Source organism: Ceratotherium simum, chromosome 30, assembly GCF_057802395.1.
Source record: "Ceratotherium simum simum isolate JZ-2026a chromosome 30, ASM5780239v1, whole genome shotgun sequence".
NCBI lineage: Eukaryota > Metazoa > Chordata > Mammalia > Perissodactyla > Rhinocerotidae > Ceratotherium > Ceratotherium simum.
In genome coordinates this window covers 10753406-10772268 of record NC_141929.1, presented here as the reverse complement: position 1 = coordinate 10772268, position 18863 = coordinate 10753406, and the positions used below count along the sequence as shown (strand labels likewise).

Sequence of the window (18863 nt, the reverse complement as noted above, 5' to 3'; positions counted from 1 at the left end):
TTGGTGCAAGTGTGAGGGTGAGGTGGACAGGGCCTAGCGAGGTGTTAGCCTCAGCTGCTCCAGTGAGGGGGGAAGGAGACCAGCTGGAGGCCAGTTGACTCATTCTGAGAGTGTCAGGGTAGGCTTCTCAGAGTGGAGGGAGTTTTTTTGGTTTTTGTTTTTAATTTGAGATATTATTTACATACCGTAAAATTCACCATTTTGAAGTGTACAATTCAATGGATTTTCATATTCACAGAGTTGTACAACCATCACCACTATCTAATTCCAGAACATTTCTTCACTCCCCAAAGGTACCCCATACTTGTACCCATTAGTAGTGTTTCTTTATCTTCCCCTGCACTCCCTCCAGCCCTAGGCAACCACTAATCTTTCTGTCTCTACCAACTTGCCTATTCTGGACATTTCATATGAATGGAGTCATACAATATGTCTTCTTTTGTGACAGGCTTCTTTCACTTAGCATAATGTTTTCGAGGTTCATCTGTGTTGTAGCATGATCAGTCCTTCATTTGTTTTTATGGCTGAATAATATTCTGTTATATGAATAGACCACATTTTGTTTATCCATTCTTCAGCTGATGGACATTTGGGTTATTTCCACTTTTTGGCTGCCGTAAATAATGCTGCCATGAACACTGTTCTCATTGTTCTGCCCTCTTGTATGACATAATGATACTTAGGGGCTAAAGGTGTTGGAAGGTAGGCTTGTGGTGACAGTGAAACATCTCTTTTGGGGATCAGCATTCCTTCCAAGATCAACATCAAGACCCTGTCTGAGCCCCTCTTGAAGGAGTGTCCATTGGGATATGCCCCATGGTCTTGTAATCACTGAGGAACCACGTCTCCTTGGGAGAAATTTTCAAGTCCATGATCATAGCTGACAAGAGACCAAGATGTTGAGTGACCCTTGTTTGGTTTAAGAAGAGAGCATTAGCACAAAGTGACAGGCTGAATCCAACTTGGGCTCAATTATTTTGTAAAGCTTTTTGTTTATTTGACCTCCCCTGACCCAGGAAGTAATTCTAACCAATCAGTGCTGGCTCCCTTTGGCCCTGGGGTCCGATTGCTTTATAGCTGATGACAGAGGGGCCACACTGCTACACACATCTGAATTAATCCTCAACTCCAGAGCCTGGTGCTGCTCTCTGGCAAGGTTGTATTTCTTCATTAGCTATTCCCAGGGCCCAGGGAGTCCCAGAGGATGTCAGAGTACATTAATTTTTATCATAACATGGAATCTTTCAGGTCTGAATGGCAGCACACAGCTGTCAGGGGCTCTCTGAACTCTATTATAGCTCCATATATCTCTAGGCAAAACAGAGGAAAGAGTCCTCATTGGCAAGGAAATGTACAAAATGCATGAGATGTTTTATTATTTGGGTGACTTGACCACGCACTTAAGCACATTCCCCAACTAATTTTTTTCCTATTGTCCATGTAAGTTCACTTCAGCCAACCCCACATTAAAACCCATGTAAGTTCACTTCAGCCAACCCCACATTAAAACCCCCTGCCTTCATTATAGCTGTACAAGGTATGTTTTAAATAAGCTCTCTTGCATAATGGTAATGAAATCATTGTCTGGTACTTATAGCTCTTCTATAAATATAAAAAAAATGAATGTTCCCATGATATTTTCAGGAGAATTTATGCATCCATGATATTGCAGAAGTTTGTAAATAATGGCTTGTAATACTTAATATTACTTTATGTCCACAAAGTGTAATTTTAATTTGAAGGAATGCTAATGTGTTTCTAGAAAAGCTAGTTATTTCTTTATTGCCTTTATCTTCCCCACTTACCTTGAGTAAAAGGCTTGGGGGGGTGCATTTTACCTGGAGAGGTTGCCCATGTATTATTTGAATAGAAGTGCTGTCAACAAATACCAAGAACCCCCTACTACTAGGTCCCACACTAGACACTGCTTGGTGTGGACATAGGGACCCTCCCACCAGGAAATCCTGTTCAAAGAGATAACGCAGTGTTTTCAGTTGTAAGAGTAAATGTGTTCTTAGTAGGCATAGCTGAATAATTTACTGCCAGCTCCAGTCCTCCACTCAAGTTTCCTGGATGATTCTGATTTCTTAGTAATGGATGTATTTTGGAAGGCCAAGTGGACTATTCATTTAATTACTCCCACTGCCGGGCAGCGTAATTGCATGAGCTCTGTGAGCTGTAGAGCAGAGTTCCCCAAAGTTCACGTGTCACTATTTATATGTAAGACGGACACGGGCAAATATTCTATTTATCTTAACACCTACTAATTTTTAAAAACCCAAACCAGAGCAGCAACCCCACGTAGCAGATATTTTTGCAGAGGATGAGGCTGAGAAATACAGATGAGTTGGTGCATTTTTTAAAAAGTAAATACAGGTGTCCCATAAATTTGACAAAAACTAGGCAAGTGGTACATAAATGACTGCGTCGTGGATAATGCTGACCTAGAGAGAGACTCTGTGGGTTTAAAAAAAAGTACTGGCTATATGCGTGCAGTGATTTAAAGAATAAATGACAATGAACTTAATAGGTGTGAGCAAAAATGCAGAGAGCTTTCACAAGTGACATCTTATTTGATTTTCAGTGATTCAGTAATTCAACAAGCTTCTATTGTATGTCAGGCACAATACTAGGGATAGGAGCACATGGGTAACTTCAGATACAGACTGTCCTTCAAGGGTTTCTCATTCATTGTTATGATTTACTCCATTTTGTGTATGGACAAACTAAGAGCATAGAGAAAAACAAATTCCATCTTCTCTAAATAATGCCAACCCCAGCCTTTCCCATCTGCCAGCTTCACCCCTTCTTTCATTTATATGAATAATATTCACATTTTCTGAATTCCCTTGTGGAGTTTACTAAACTCCGATTTGTCCTCCCAAGACTTCTTTCATATCACGAGTGAATTTCTTTGGGATGTGACCATGATTCATTTGTCAGATGCACAAAGGGGAATTTGCCAAGAGAGATGTTGGGGAATTTGCATTTTCTCAATCTCTGGGAGCTATGTTTAAGTGAGGTTACTAGGTTATAAGTGTAGTTGAAGTTATTTATTCTTATTCTCCCCACACTCCCATCTTTATTGTGCTTATCATTGATTGTCTATTTTATTAAATATTCCCAGGAAGCCAGAACACAGGGCAATAAAGTTCTGAACGCAAAGGGCAGCAGAGAAATGGAAACAACTGGAAGTGTATTACCAAAGGGTCAGGCCTGCCTTTGAGATATCATGTCAATTGTATTAACTGCTATTGGTGGCATAATTATCAGATTGATGCATTTCTCCTAGAAGGCCCTCTTGTAAGAAGATGTGGGTATATTCCTGTTTTATATTTAGAATCAATGAGATAGAGATTTTGCTGTTGGGACTGCATATAATGGGATGGGAAAACATAATCGAGATAATGGACATGAGGCAAAAATTTAAGGAAATAACAAAAGCAAGAGTGTTTCCATTTTCTGTTAAGTATATGTACTGATGTTCTGGAATTCACTATAAGAAGTTGTAAATGGTGCATGAAATGAAAAATTCCTGGTGATCTCTAAGGGACAGAGCCATTGCTCTACTCTATTCCTGCTGATTGGTTCGGATTATTTTCTCTGTTCCAACTTAAAAAACAATGTGTGGCTAGGTTATCTTGGCAACAGAATCCACTCTGGGTTAATTATTATTTTAATACTTGATGATGTTTCTCAAATTTTCAAGATACGTGAGTCCTGTAAAATTTAGAAGCACACTGGTTGGTCACTGGCCACCTAAGCTGATGTTGACTTTGTGTGTTCTTATTCCTCTTGTTTTATTTGCTTTATTTCCTTGCATCTTTATTCGAGATCTTATCTCCCAGAGATATTGAGTAAGGACATGGGAAACAAATGTGGGAGACAATTATATACCTATTTTATATCTCTGAATTATTGATGGATATCATGTCCCCTAAGTGTAGCCCAAAATCTAGGAAACAGGAGGCTGAGGAAAAAGAAAATGGCCTTCTTTAGATACCATCTCATCATGGCCGATCCTGGGCACTTCACATGTTTCTCCAATTCTCACAGCTATCAAACATAAGGGTATTATCATTCTCTTTTATCATTATTGTCATTGTGAGTTTGAGAGGCTAATTATGTATTTTTCCAGTACATTATAGTAAATAAGCATTTTTTGAAAGTTTGCCTGTATCCCCACATAAAATCATCTTGAGTCTTACCAGTGGCATGCCTGCTGCATCTTGGGCAGTTGTGGTCTTGTGGGTTGCTGGAGTATGGAGAACCTTCAGTGGGCTTGAGGTACCTGTTGAAGAGAATTACTATGTTCAGTTTTATGCAGACATCAGTGAGTTCAAAATAAACCAGCCCTAGTTATTTAAGCAGGGATCCACCTTGGAATTCTACAATAATTTTTTCCCCTTTCTTTTTTGGGAGAAAAAGACAGCTGAGCACCAGTAAGACTGAAAAACAGTTGCTCTTGGGATTTTGGGTTCTTAGGCCCTTTCTATTGAATTTCAGAGTATTTCAAAATAGTATGAATTCTTGCAACTTGCTTGAGAAATGCCCCAGATGGTGTGATATTCTGTTTCAAGGAAGAATTGAAAAGTATTTCCCTTTACATAACATTCACTTAGCTCATTCTTTTGCTGCGTCTGAAATGGAATCCCCAAAAGCCACAATTGTGTTAACATTCCAAGGAGTGTTTATTTAACCTGTAGAAGTCTGCCTCATTTTTTTGGGAGCATGTCACGATTCAATGTACAAATCTTCACTCCTACTCAACCCCATGATGATTGCTACTGCTCCTCACAGAATCTTTTAAGGCACCCTTCTCAGGCCTCAGGTTTCAAATTATTTATCTGATTCTTAGATTCCTTGAGTCATAATGGGCTGGTTTTGTCTCCACAGCATCAATACTCTGTCTTTATTGATCAACTAGAACCAAATCTACCTTTTCCCTTTCCTTATCCCATTTTTTAGGTAATCATATAATTTAAAGCATGGCTATGTAATGGCTTATAGACCAAATGTCGCTGGGAAAATAACATTGATTCAGATGTATCCATTCAAGTATGTACTGGGAAGCCTTACCTCCTACTGCATGCAAGACCTTGGGCAAACAAAGACTTCTTTCCTCATAGACATTGATTGCTCTCTACTGGCAGAGATAACATTTGCACATACAGATTGTGGCATGTGGTAGAAAGTGTTAAGTGATGTATGAATGGACACACCCCAGAGGAAATTGATGGGCAAGGCTCCTGGGAGATGCTGCACCTCAGAAGCTGATGTTCTATTTGCAGTAAACACTTGGGATGTTCTGGGGCTGGGTTGTTGCCAGTTACTGGTGAGCATGCAGATTAGTCTGCAAGGTTGATAATGGTGATGGGTGTTTGTGGAGGATACTGATGGGATCCTGGCCCTTATCAGGTTGATATCACTAGTAGCTTGGTGGAGATTTGAAGGCCAGGGAACTGGGAAACAGCTGGGTCTCCTGTCCCATGCAGCTGTCTCTTGGTAGTAAGGTTGAAGGAACTTGTGTCCTTTGGTTGTGTCTGTCTTTCTGTCAATCACAATGTTGTCAACCTCATAAAAGGTCTAGGGAAATGGATTAGGAATTTCAGAAGAGGGAGATATTGCTTCTCTTCCAGAGGAGGAGCACAGCTTCTTCATAGAAGGAAGTGTCTTCTGAGTAGCCTTTGGGAAATGGAGAGTGTTGCGACATGGGCAGCTGGGACCGAGTGAGGGGTCCTGTTAGATCCATCTAAGTGGACCACTGAAAGAAGTCAAGAAAGCACTATGTGTCAGCGTTTGAGCAGGGATCAGAAAGCTGTGTGATAAGAATGTCATTAATTTCTCTACTGACCAGAAATCTCCACTCCTATCATCACCACGGAGGAGAGCCAATTTGGAGATAGGCTAAGGTTCAACCATTTTATCTTATTCTGATTTATTAACGTCACATTATAGCACTGCTGCTTGTAGCTACAGGGTGGTGCACTGGACAACTTGGGGGGGCACCGTTCAGATAGACCACTATGTTCAACCCTGTGGTCCTGCAGTAGTAAGGATTCCTATTCTCTTGCTTTAAAGGCTATGTATTTTCATGGCTAAGAAAAGATTTAATAGTCCTGGATTTGAATTCTGGCTCCTTCAGTTACTGGGCAAGAAACATTTATTTGGGGGTTTTTTTGTGTGTGTGAGGAAGATCAGTCCTGAGCTAAAATCTGATGCTAAACCTCCTCTTTTTTGGCTGAGGAAGATTGTACCTGGGCTAACATCTTCCTCTACTTTATATGGGACGCTGCCACAGCACGGCTTGACAAGCGGTGCGTCAGTGCGCGCCCGGGATCCGAATCTGCGAACCCCAGGCCGCCAAAGCGGAGGGCACACACTTAACTGCTACGCCACCGGCCGGCCCCCGGCAAGAAACATTTTTGAACCTTAATTTTCTCATCTATAAAATGATTATGTTGCCTACATTATAAGTTGCTATGATGAGTAAAATAGAATATCAACATACCGAGAACTACAAACAATGTTTCCTCAGAATGAAATCATATGAATGCCCCAAGCAAGGAAAAGGTATAGGCCTCCCTGGGTTTGTATATTCTAGGCCTATGTGATCATATAAAGAGGCATTTATTGAACATTCTCTATGACTGAAGTCTTTTGCTCGGTTTTATATGATGACAGAACTGTGGACTCCACGTCTTCTGTTACAACACCTGTACATAAGACATAAAATTATATAAGAAAGGATTTTTGTGATCGATCAGGACATCCAGGGAGTTTTCAACAGGACTAGTTTCAGCAGTTGCCTAAGAAATTATGCAGATACTAAATGTTTTACACGTTCAGAGGAGGAGCGATTCTTTTGGTTGGGGTCATCCAGGAAGGTTCTACAGGAGATGTGGGATATGAGCTGGCTTTTAGAAGGACAGAGGACAGTCACCATGAGTGCTGTAGACATGGGCAAAGTGTCCCCTACTTTCTATACTGCTATGCTTACCTGTTCTCTCTGCACGTAGATTTTAACTGTTTTCTCCTCTTCTCAATTTTTCTGCTGGAACTCAGAGCTAGGCACATTGTAAGTAGTCCATGCATATTTTACTTGACTGCAGTTAAATTCAACAATTTTGTATTAATCACCTGTCAGGTGCAAGGTGCTCTACAAGTCACTCCAGAGATGCAGAGATGAATGAGGCCCAATTGTTGTAGTCCCACTGGGTGTAGTTGGTACACAAATACACAAATTACTCATCCCGGCGTTGTGATCAGTGCCATTAGAAGTACACAAATCACTATTATTTTTCTCCAATTTTTGTTAAGGTGATTTTATATATGGTAAAATTTACCCTTTTTATTGTACAGTTCTGTGAGTTGTGACAAACACACAGTCGTGAAGTCACCACAATTAAGATACAGAACAGGCCCTGGCCCTGTGGCTTAGCGGTTAAGTGCGCACGCTCCGCTACTGGCAGCCCGGGTTTGGATCCCGGGCGTGCACCGACGCACCGCTTCTCCAGCCATGCTGAGGCTGCGTCCCACATATAGCAACTAGAAGGATGTGCAACTATGACATACAACTATCTACTGGAGCTTTAGGGGAAAAAAAGGAGGAGGATTGGCAATAGATGTTAGCTCAGAGCCGGTCTTCCTTAGCAAAAAGAGAAGGATTAGCATGGATGTTACCTCAGGGCTGATCTTCCTCACAAAAAAAAAAAAAAAAGATACAGAACAATTTTGTCATCCCCCCAAATTTCCCCTGTGTCCATTTGTAGTAATTCCTGCCTCTTACACCCAGCCCCTGGCAACCATTGATCTTTTTCTGTCCCTAGAATTTTGCCTTTTCCAGAATGTTATATAAATGGAAGTATTCCATATGTAACTATTTGAGTTTAGCTTCTTTCACATAGCTTGATGCATGTGTTAGTTATCTGTTGCTGTTAAATTACCCCCAAAATTTAATGACTTAAAACAGCAAACATTTATTACCTCACTCTATTAGTTTTCTGTGGCTGTTGTAATAAATTATCACAAATGTCTTGGCTTATAACAACACATATCCAAGGTGAAGGAATGTATATTCCCACCAGCTTTATACAACATAATACAAATTATAATATAATATTATATTTATATAATATATATATCATATAAATATAATATTATAATAAATCTAATTTGATAGGGAGAAAATATCTTATTTTTATTTTTGATACTAGTAGAATTTAACATGTTAAACCTTGTACTGGTTATTTGTAATCTAGTTTTATAAAATTTTAAAATGTCTTCATCAATATTTCTGCTAGACTCTTAGAATGTGTTTAAATTGACTCCAGTATTCATGATGGGTCAAGTAAGGGAGTAAGTAGAGGTGGCAAACCAGTTGCAGTGAGCAGAGCTAAAGGCATCAGAACCAGAGACAGGAGTAACAGTGGTTGTCTCAGCTTGGGTTCCCTAGAGATCAAGGCTGGCACAGGGATGTTTGCTCAGTTGATTAATTGGGGGAGTGCTCTCAGAAGAAGTCAGGCAGGGAAACGGTTGTGTTCAACTGGAGACTAGCTTCAGCCTGATCCCACGGAGAGCTCTGGCAAAGGAATTATACCAGAGTTGGTGCTCTTTGTTAGGAGAACATCTGGATACAGGGCATGACTTTCCAGATATGATATCAAAGACAATTTTCTGGAGAAGTCAGTTCTCTCGGCACTTGGGAATGAGTACACCAGACCTGTAAATGAGATCTAGACAGAACATCATAATGCCCACTCCACTGAAAATGTAGAAGAATGGGCTAAATATTAAGAGTCTGTAAAGTGTCTAGAAATATTGGTGTTGACCAGTCATAGAAGTTATAGAAGAATATGGGGTAGCAAATGTTTCCTTAGTGTTTATAGTCAGGTGACTGGTTTGAGAGTATCACTCATTGCAGAAATAAGGACATCAGGAAAGGGAGAAAACTTGAGGAGAAAAGATGAAGAAATTTCGATTGGGGGTGGTTAGGAATGAGATTCTGGAACTTGAGAGGGATATAGGGGCTAGAGCTGTGGGTTTGAAGTTCCTCCTTATAGAGGTGTTGTTTGGAGTCTCTGGCTGGATGAAATTGCTATAGGGAAGAGTTTTGAGACTGAATCAAAGAAGGTTGAAGATGGGCCTCTAGGTAAAAGAGGAAGGGCTGGAGGAGACAGAGGATGAGGCAATGGTAGCATTAGGAGGACGTTCAAGAGTGGACTGTATCACAGAAGCTGAGATAGGAAAGAGGGCCAGGAATCAGGGAGGAGCAGTGTCCATTGTGACAGAGAAGTCTAGTCTCAACAGGGGGTAAGTTGTTGGATTTGGTGATTGGGGAGCCATTGTAGCTTTGAGAGATTCTGGATGGTGATGGGACAGAATTCAGTCAGCTTGGTGATAAGAAGTGAGTTTGGGCCAAGGAAGGAGATTGTGAATGTCAAGTAGACATCTTTCTTTCTCTTTCCAGCCCTGTGTCTCCTGTCTGTCTGCCTTTCTTTTCTCCACTTTCTTTCCTTCTGTCTTGATTTTCTCCTGATTGATGGTCAGAAAAATCTGATTAGCCTGATAGGCAGCAAGAATGAGCCAGTGGAGAGAGAGAGATTGAAAAGGCCAAAAGAGAGTGCATAGTCAATTAATGGGATGCCTGAGGGGTTGTACACCTGAAACTAATATAATGTTAATGTCAATTATACCTGAATTAAAAAAATAAAAAAGGAGAGGGAGTGGGAAGAAAACTTAGAGATCAGCTGTGACAGCATGTGGACTAGGACCCCCTTCTATTTATTATCCAATACTCTTTCCAGTATGAAGTATCACTTGTGCCTACTCTGGCTAGAAAGCTTGGCTCATTGTCAATCCCACTGATGACAAGCAGCACTACCCACTGGTAAATAATTGGAACCCCACCTTTCTTACCTTAGAGCCATTGTTCTCTGGCCCAAAGGAATGTGTTGGCTCTACAGGATGGGATTGCATCATTCCCGCGGGGTCAGAGAAGGCCCTGGGTCCACTCAACAGAGAGGCAGGGGCTCTCTCCATTGGTCGATTAGAACCACAGTGAACAAGCACACCCCCTCTATTGGAGTCTCCAGTTCTATACAAGGAAGACAACCTTTCCTGTCCTCACTCATCCCTCACAGACCAGAATCCACCAGAGAAGAAAAATCTCAGTCCCTGAAAGTGCTGACTAATAGCATCAACTTTGGAATTGGAATGATACTGTTTTTGTTTCCATTCTATCTTTATAGTTTGAACTTTCCTTTTGATATTCTGTAAATATTCATCTTCTCAGAGCCTTTTGAATTGCAATGGCTTTTAGTCAAAACTGAGCAAAATGTGCCATTTGAATAATAAAAACCTCATTAAAGCGAGGCAAAAGGAATTCTTTTGCTTTTATACAAGCCAATTAAGTGTCTTTACAATTAAAAAAAAAGTCTAGCACTTTATAGTTTCATATTCCATAAGCCTGTTTTTAATTAATCCAGGTGGCAAATTTTAGGAACATGGTACATATTTTGCCTCTGGTGTTGTGCAATTAACATTAATGAAAGGTATTGAAATTTGGTGAAAGAGGAAAGGGTTTCCCGGGTCCTCTGTGGGTTCAGGGCTCCAGGCTGAGGTCTTTGGTAGCATGTATCTTTGCTTGGTGTGGTTTGTATTTCCTTGAGAAAATGTATGGGCAAGGAAAAAGATAACTACGGGAGATGTTGTTATTGAGAGGTATGGTGTCAAAATTTTAAATGCCCAGGCCTCTCTTAAATATAGGGAACCTCTGAAAAAATCAACTTTGAAGAATTTTATTTTCTCTTGTGGATTAAAGGGAAGGGTATAGAGACAAAGGAAGGATAATGATATGCCTGGCAGGTACCTTGTGAGATACTGGAACTTTGCTCATGACAACTTAGGGTGGGGTGTATGCTGCTATTCTCAGTGTACAGATCAGTATAGTGACCGAGTGGCTGAGCTAGAGTCTCTCTCAGCACTTGGCTCTATCCATTTGAAGGAGCTTATCTAAGAAAGAAGGTATTGTGCAGTAGCCTTGAAGTCACATGACCTTTTTATTTTATTTTGTTCTTATTCATTTATTTGCTTCTTTGTTTATTTTAGCTGTTTCTGATACTTCTTCTGACTACAGGAAATTTTCTCCTAATCCCTTGTTTTCCTGTCTGTAAAATGCTGATAATAATACATGTCACCTAGGGTGCTTATGTACACAAAGTTCTTAATAAGTGCCCAACCCAGAACACTCAAAAATGAAAAAAAAAGTATCAATGACTCTGAAAAAGTGGACCAAATATTTGAGATGCTGTCTGAAAGGGGCTCACATGTAAGTCATATATTCACTTGGCCCATTTTTTTTCCTTTTCCCCCAAGGATTTTCTAATGGTCCTGCCTTCCTTCAAAACATGAGTTATCCTGGCTACAAATGAGTAGATTCTTCTTTGATATGAAATAGGGTCTGATGAATGTTGTAGGTAGACCAGATGCCTCAAGGCATATTTGCCCACCTCTTCAGAAAGTAACTGGGCTCTTGAGGGGCTGAGTATTGATAACTGTGGTGGGCTCCATCTGTGAAAAACAGATGATCCCAACCAAACACAGCTGACCCCAACTACATCACCACTTTTAGGTTTCAGGTAGGTGATGGGTTGGAAATAGATCAGGCAAGAGAATGAAAAAGACAATTTCTCAATGAGACTTAGATTGCCCAGTGATAATGAGATTTGTGTGAATACTTTTTAAAAAACAGTGATTTAATGTTTTTCTAGTTATAAAATTAATTCAGGCTTTCTACTATGCATTTAAAGAAGAATAAGTATCAGTTCCTTGCAAACTCTTCCAAAAAGTAGAAGAGGAGGGAATACTTCTCAGCTCATTCTGTGGGGCCAATATAACCCTGATCCCAAACCAGACAAAGACATCGCAAGGAAAGAAGACTAATACCACTTAGAATATAGATGCAAAAATCTTCAACAAAATACTAGCAAACCAAATGCATCAATATATAAAAAGGATTATACACTAGGACTAAGTGGGATTTACCGAAGGAATTCAAGGGTGGTTTAACATTTGAAAGTCAATCGATATAATATACCTTATCATTAGAATAAAGGATCGTGTCAATAGACACAGAAAAAGAATTTGAAAAAGGCCATACCCTTTCGTGATAAAAACATTCAACAAACTTGCATAGAAGGGCATTTCCTCAACCTGATAAAGGGCACCTACAAAAACCCACAGCCAACCTCATACTTAATGCTAAAAGATTGAATGCTTTCCCCTTAACATCTGGAAACAAGACAAGGACATCAACTCTCACCACTTCCATTAAACGTTGTACTGGAAATTCTAGCCGAGGCAATTAGACCAAAAAAAAAAGACATTTAGATTGGAAAGGAAGAATTAAAACTATTTTTATTTGCAGATAAACTTATATGTAGACAATCCTAAGAAATCCACTAAAAAAACTATTAAAACTAACAGATGAGTTCAGGAAGGTTGCAGGGTAAAAGATCGATATGCAAAATCAATTGTATTTCTATACACCAGTAATGAACAATCTCCAAATCAAATTAAGAAATCAATTCTATCTGCCATAGCATCAGAAAGAATAAAATACTTAGGAATAAATTTAACAAAAGATGTGATAAACTTGTAATTTGAAAGCTATGAAATATCATTGGAGGAAATTAAAGAAGATCTAAACAAATATAAAGACATCCCATATCCGTGGATCAGAAGACTTAATATTGTTAAGATAACAAAATTGACCTACAAATTTAAAGCAAACCCTATCAAAATTGCAGTTGGCTTTTTTGCAGAAATTGAAAAGCTGATCCTAAACCTAATGTGTGCGTGCAAAGGACCTTGAATAGTCAACGCAAGCTTGAAAAGGACCAACAAAGTTGGAGGACTCTCATTTCCCAATTTCAAAATTTACTACAAAGCTTCAGTAATAAAGAGAGTGTAGTACTGGCATAAGTATAGACATATAGATAATAGAATAGAATTGAGAGTCCAAAAATAAACTCTTACAGGTGGTCAATTGATTTTCAACAAGGGTGCCAAGACAGCTCAATGGGGGAAAGAATAATGTTTTCAACAAATGATGCTAGAACAATTGGATATCCACATGCCAAAGAATGAAGTTAGATTGCTTTCATTCACCATACATACAGATTAGCTCACATTGGATCATAGATCTAAATGTAAACTCTATAAAACTCTTAGAAGAAAAAGAAAGGAGTATATATTTGTGATGTTGGGGTAGGCAGTGGTTTCTTAGATACAGCCCCAAAAGCACAAGTGACAAAAGAAAAAAAAATATATAAATTGTATTTTGTTAAAATTGAAAACTTTTGTGTTGCAAATGATACCATCAGGAAAGTGAAAGACAGCCTACAGGATGAGAGAAATATTTGCAAATTGTATATCTGATAACAGACTTGTACCCAAAATATATAAAGAACTTTACAGTTCAATAATAAGATAAATACCTCAGTTAAAAAAAGGGCTCAGCATCTAAATGGACATTTCTCCAAATAAGATATACAAATTGCCGATAAATGCATGAAAAGATGCTTAACATCATTAGTCACTAGGGAAATGCAAATAAAAATCACAATTGGCACCACTTCATAATCACTAAAGTGGCTAAAATAAAAAAAAAAACAGATAATAACAAATAGTGGCAAAGATGTGGAGAAATTGGAATCATAATACATTGCTGGTGGAAATGTAAAATGGTGCAGCCACTTTGGAAAACAGTCTGGCAGTTCCTCAAAAAGTTAAACATAGAATTAACCATACGACCCAGCAATTCCACTCCTCCATATACACTCAAGAGAAATAAAAACATATGTCCCCACAATAACTTGTAAATGAATGTTCATAGCAGCAATATTCCTAATAGCCAAAAAGTGGAAAAAAACCAAATGTCTATCAACTAGCAAATGGTTAGATGAAATGTGAAGTATCCATACAGTGGAATATTTTTTGGCCATAAAAAGCAATGAAGTACTGATACATGCTACTATGTGGATGAACCTTGAAAAGATTCTGCCTAGTGAAAAAGCCAGTCACAAGAAAACCACATATTTATGATTCTATTCATATGAAATGTCCAGAATAGGCAAATCTATAGGTTAGAAAGCAGATTAATGGTCTATTGGGGATGAGGATGGTTAGTGACTATTAATGGATATGTGGTTTCTTTTTGGGGATATGAAAATGTTGTAAAATTAGAATATGATGATGGTGGCATAACTGTGAATATACTAAAAACCATTGAATTGTACACATGAAAAGGGTAAATTGTATGGTATGTGAATTCTATCTTAGTAAATTCTTTAAGAAATTAATTCATGCTTATTGTAGAAAATTTAGAAAATACCAAAAATCAAAAAAAGAAATAAGTAATCTAATGATATCCTACACACCCAGAGCTAACATTTTTCTGTATGTTCTGTCTTGTTGACTGTAATTTAGAAATCTTTTTGGGGTGGAAAGGATGTGAATCACATGTACAAAATTTAATTTCCTGCTTTTTCAATTAAATTGAGAAATTTGGGAACCTCTGACTTAATCATTGCTGATTTATCCATTTTTCTGTTGTTGGATTTTAAGTTGCTTCTAGCTTATATACAATTTTATAATTCTAGCTGATTTATATATAATTATTACTCATCCTTATGCATAAACTTTTATGTGAATTTTGAGTATTTCCTTAGGAAAGAATCTTTGAAACTGTATTAGTTTCCCAGGGCTGCCGTAACAAATTACCACAAATTTGGTGGCTTACATCAACAGAAATTTAGTCTATCGCAGTTTTGGAGGCCAAAAGTCCAAATCAACATGTCTGAAGGATTGGTTCCTTCTGGAAGCTCTGAGAGAGAATCCATTACATGCCTTTCTGCTAGCTTCTGGTGTGGGTGGGCAATCTTGGGCATTCCTTGGCTTGTAGATGTATCACTCCAGTCTCTGCCTCTGCCTTCACATCTCTTTCTCTTTGTATCTTCTGCCCTTCTCTTCTTTTGTAAGGTCGCTTGTCATTGGATTTAGTTCCACCTTAATCCAGGATGATCTCATCTCAAGATCCTGAATTTAATTACGTTTGGAAAGACCCTTTTTCCAAAATAAGGTTACATTCACAGGTTCTTAATGGACATATCTTTTGGGGTCCACCATTTAGCCCACTACATGGGCAGTGGCATATCAAGGGGGTGGTAGGTGGCTGTGGGATGGTCTGCCACAGGCAGGCAAAATGGGGGAGCATTGTTTGTAGAGAATTCAAAACCAATAGTAAAACTGACTAAAAATTGGTCTGCTTTTTCTTACCATCATGAACTGGCAATTCTAAACATTGTCAATGATAAAATATTCCTCCCAGAGGTATGAACAGCCTCTGCACTGCTCCCCTACATACTCCTCTGCTTGGAAACAGGATTACTGGGTAAATAATGTGAATCACTCTGATTCTCATGATATACATTTTCAACTTCATGTTCAAGGTGCGGTAATATATATTCTCACCACCTTTATACAAGATAAAAATAAAATAATAGTATAAATAAATCTGCTAATTTAATAGGTATAAAATAATTTAATTTTTGCTACTAATGGATTTTAAAATGTTAAATCTTGTACTGGTTATTCTATAATCTAGTTTTATAAATTTTAAAATGTCCTTCAGTCTTTCTGTTAGACTCTTAGGATATGTTTTTCTTATTCATTTGTAAACTTTCTTTATATAGTAAAAATATGAGTCCTTTATATCATTACATATGTTTACCATTATGTTTCTTTAAATAACAGACTATTTTTATTTTTAGATAGACTTTTTTTATACTTCTCTTTATTGCATACTAAGTTTGCTTTTTAAAAATTCATGACTCGTAGGCTACTATTTGCCATGAGGATGGGAACAAAATCAGATTGTTGCAAACAGTAATAGCCCTAAGAAATTTTCCACAAAAGAACACTAGATTTTTTAAAAAAATGAAACTGTAGGAAATATTTCATTTCCTATATCACATTGGAAATATTACCTACAAGCCATTGGCCTGGAATCTGAGCCATGTGAGGAAGAATGGGGCGCCATCAATTTCCCAGCTCCTTATTTTACAGGCAGGAATTAGAACCTCAAAGACCTTGGTGATTTGTGTGAAACTGGGACAAAATGCAGATCTTTGAACTCTTAATCCAGTGCTCCTTAAAACCCTACCTTGGCCCTTTTTTTCTGGTTGTATGCGTTAGCTAAATTCTTGAAATATTTTTTTTCTTGTAAAGCATTTGTTTGATTGCTTTTTTCCTTATTAAAAGACACCATATGTTAATTATGGAAAAATGAATAAAATACAGATAACATCAGAAAGAAGACAATTTAAGACATTTGAGATTCCACTCTCCCCTAAAGAAAACTACTGTTTACATTTTTATGTAACCTTCATTACTATTGTGTGTGTGTGTGTGTGTGTGTGTGTGTGTGATCATACAATATTATTTATTTGGTTTTACTACTTGAATGTTTTACAGGATCAACAGATTTGCTTATTTGTTATTTTAATGGCTGCATAGTATTCTATCATATACATATATTTGAATTCATTTAATCATTTCCCAATTGTATATTTAGTTAATTTATAATTTGTTGCTCTTATGTAGCAATTACAAACACTGTGGATGGCCTTGAGTATATTTCTTTTTACAATTCTTATTAGTACCTTAGGATGATTTCCCACAAGTACGATTTTTTTTGCAAGTACCTTTATTGATTTGTCATAGGGTTGTTATGAGGATATAGGGTTTTGATTCACATGCAAGGCTTTTATTTTTGAAAATTTCATTATGAAACAAATTAAATATAGAGAAAAGAAGAGAAAATATAACAGACTTCCACTTACCTATCCCCAGGCTTTTTCTAAAATGTAGATTTCATCTGATCTCTAAAAAAATACATTTAATTAATATGGGCCCATCTCTTTAGACAGAACGTTTCTGCCTTGATATGTTTACTTAGCATTTACGAAGTGCTGGTTCCTGTGTCAGCCTTTTTACAATATATTTTCTCCTTTATTCCTTATGACAACTGTAAGGGCTGTTTTGATTTTACAGGCAAGGAAGCTGAGAATTGGATGATTTAAGAAGCACAGATTTAATTAGGTGGTAGAACCTAGGTTACAACCTGAGTGACCAGGTCATCCAGTTTGCCTGATACTGTCCCGAGTTTAGTACTGGAAGTCCCATATCCCAGGAAACCCTCCCCCCCTTCCCCAGCAGCCCAGGACAGTTGTCCACTCAAAGTCCCAGCCGTTCCCCAGCAGAGTGGTTTAAGATGCAACATTCTAGGGTATCCCATTTCCAACTGACTGAAATCTTGAAGACAGTAAAAAACTGGTTATTCCCGAGCGAGTATGGATTATCCTTGGTCTTAGAGTGTTTACGTCCACACAACGTTGGATATTTTATTTTTCAGGTCTCTTCACGTGCTTGTGTGCAACGCAGCGGCTTTTGCTTTACCCTGGAGCCTCACAAAAGATGGCCTGGAGACCACTTTCCAGGTGAACCACCTGGGCCACTTCTACCTGGTCCAGCTCCTTCAGGATGTCTTATGCCACTCAGCCCCTGCCCGGGTCGTTGTGGTCTCCTCAGAGTCCCATAGGTGGGTTAGAATTTGACGTTTTCTTTCCTTGTCCCCTTCCTTGAACCACCTAATATTCCCCCAAGGCTCTCTTTCTGAAAATAATTTTGATTAATCTTACTCTGAAAAGTGTGGGAGTACTCAACCCGGCTTACTTAATCTTTTGAGGTCTTTCTTTGTGTTTGTGGGGGATTATTGGGGGGTATTGTCTACAACAACGTAGAATGTTTTTACAACTGTACTTCAAGTCCTTCATTGATTTTGCTTCGAGATGGAATAATAATTGATTAAATCTGAATGCCTGACCTTTATTGATTGGTCATTCAACAACTTCAACATCTCACCAAGAAGAACGTGCAGTTATTCTAGCAGGAGAAACAATGCAATTAAGGACCGCGAGATGAAATCCAATTGTTTTATAATGAGAAATTAGGGAATTCAATGCAGACATTAGCTGTGTAATTGTGGAAAGGGAAGTACTGTAGTTAGAACATATTAGAAATCTGGCCATGCCTCTTTTGGTTAAAATTTCAATTAAAACATCAGATGGCACTTCTTTTCTATTACCATTAGGAGAATATTCAATTGACTGAAAAGACACTTGAAAATTTCCTCGTATTTTCAGCATATTTGTTTCTAGAGTTGGATAAACAACTATTTGTCTAAAAAGAAGTATTGGGAGGAGACAAAGGACTTGCTGGGTGAGCCTAGATTTAGGGAGATTTTCCTGGTGTGGTTGGAAGCCTTCCCTCTTAGCAAAGTAGCTGGAAAAAAATAATGTGCAGGGGCCTATTTTTTCCCCCTTCTTCTCCGTCTTAAGTCCTGAAATGTTTTAGTGACCCAGAATGAAGCTTATTTTTTTAATCATGCTTCCATAAAATGTAACCCCTGGGACTTGGAAGAAAGAGACCAGCCAAGGGTTAGCCAGAACCCTTTATCACTCCCAAACACAGGGGCTTAGGGTATAAGTGACATACTGCAGATAGATTTAGTTTTACCACTTTAAATTTATGATGGCTGAAATGAAAGGAAAATGCCAGTAATAATCCTCCCCCGCGTTAAAAGACATGAAACATCTAGTAATTAGGTGGTAACAAAATCTGGACATCCTTTTCTTTGCAGATCACACCAGGTTTGTGAAAGAAAGTGGAGTGGCCCTGTTCAGGAGTGAGGGAGGCTATTGTGGGGGCAGGCGCGGGAGAGCGAGCTCTGGAAATAAATC

At 38.4% G+C, this 18863-nt stretch overlaps 1 protein-coding gene across 8 annotated transcripts in view; it reads left to right on the top strand.

Annotated features, from left to right (window-relative positions):
- WWOX (WW domain containing oxidoreductase) overlaps window positions 1–18863 on the top strand; it is a 950804-nt gene that overhangs the window by 260939 nt on the left and 671002 nt on the right. For all 8 annotated transcript variants that reach the window (XM_004437087.3, XM_087419900.1, XM_087419898.1 and 5 more), the window contains exon 7: window positions 17477–17662. In XM_004437087.3, the coding sequence (XP_004437144.1) occupies window positions 17477–17662 (186 nt within the window). The remainder of the gene's footprint in view (window positions 1–17476; window positions 17663–18863) is intronic.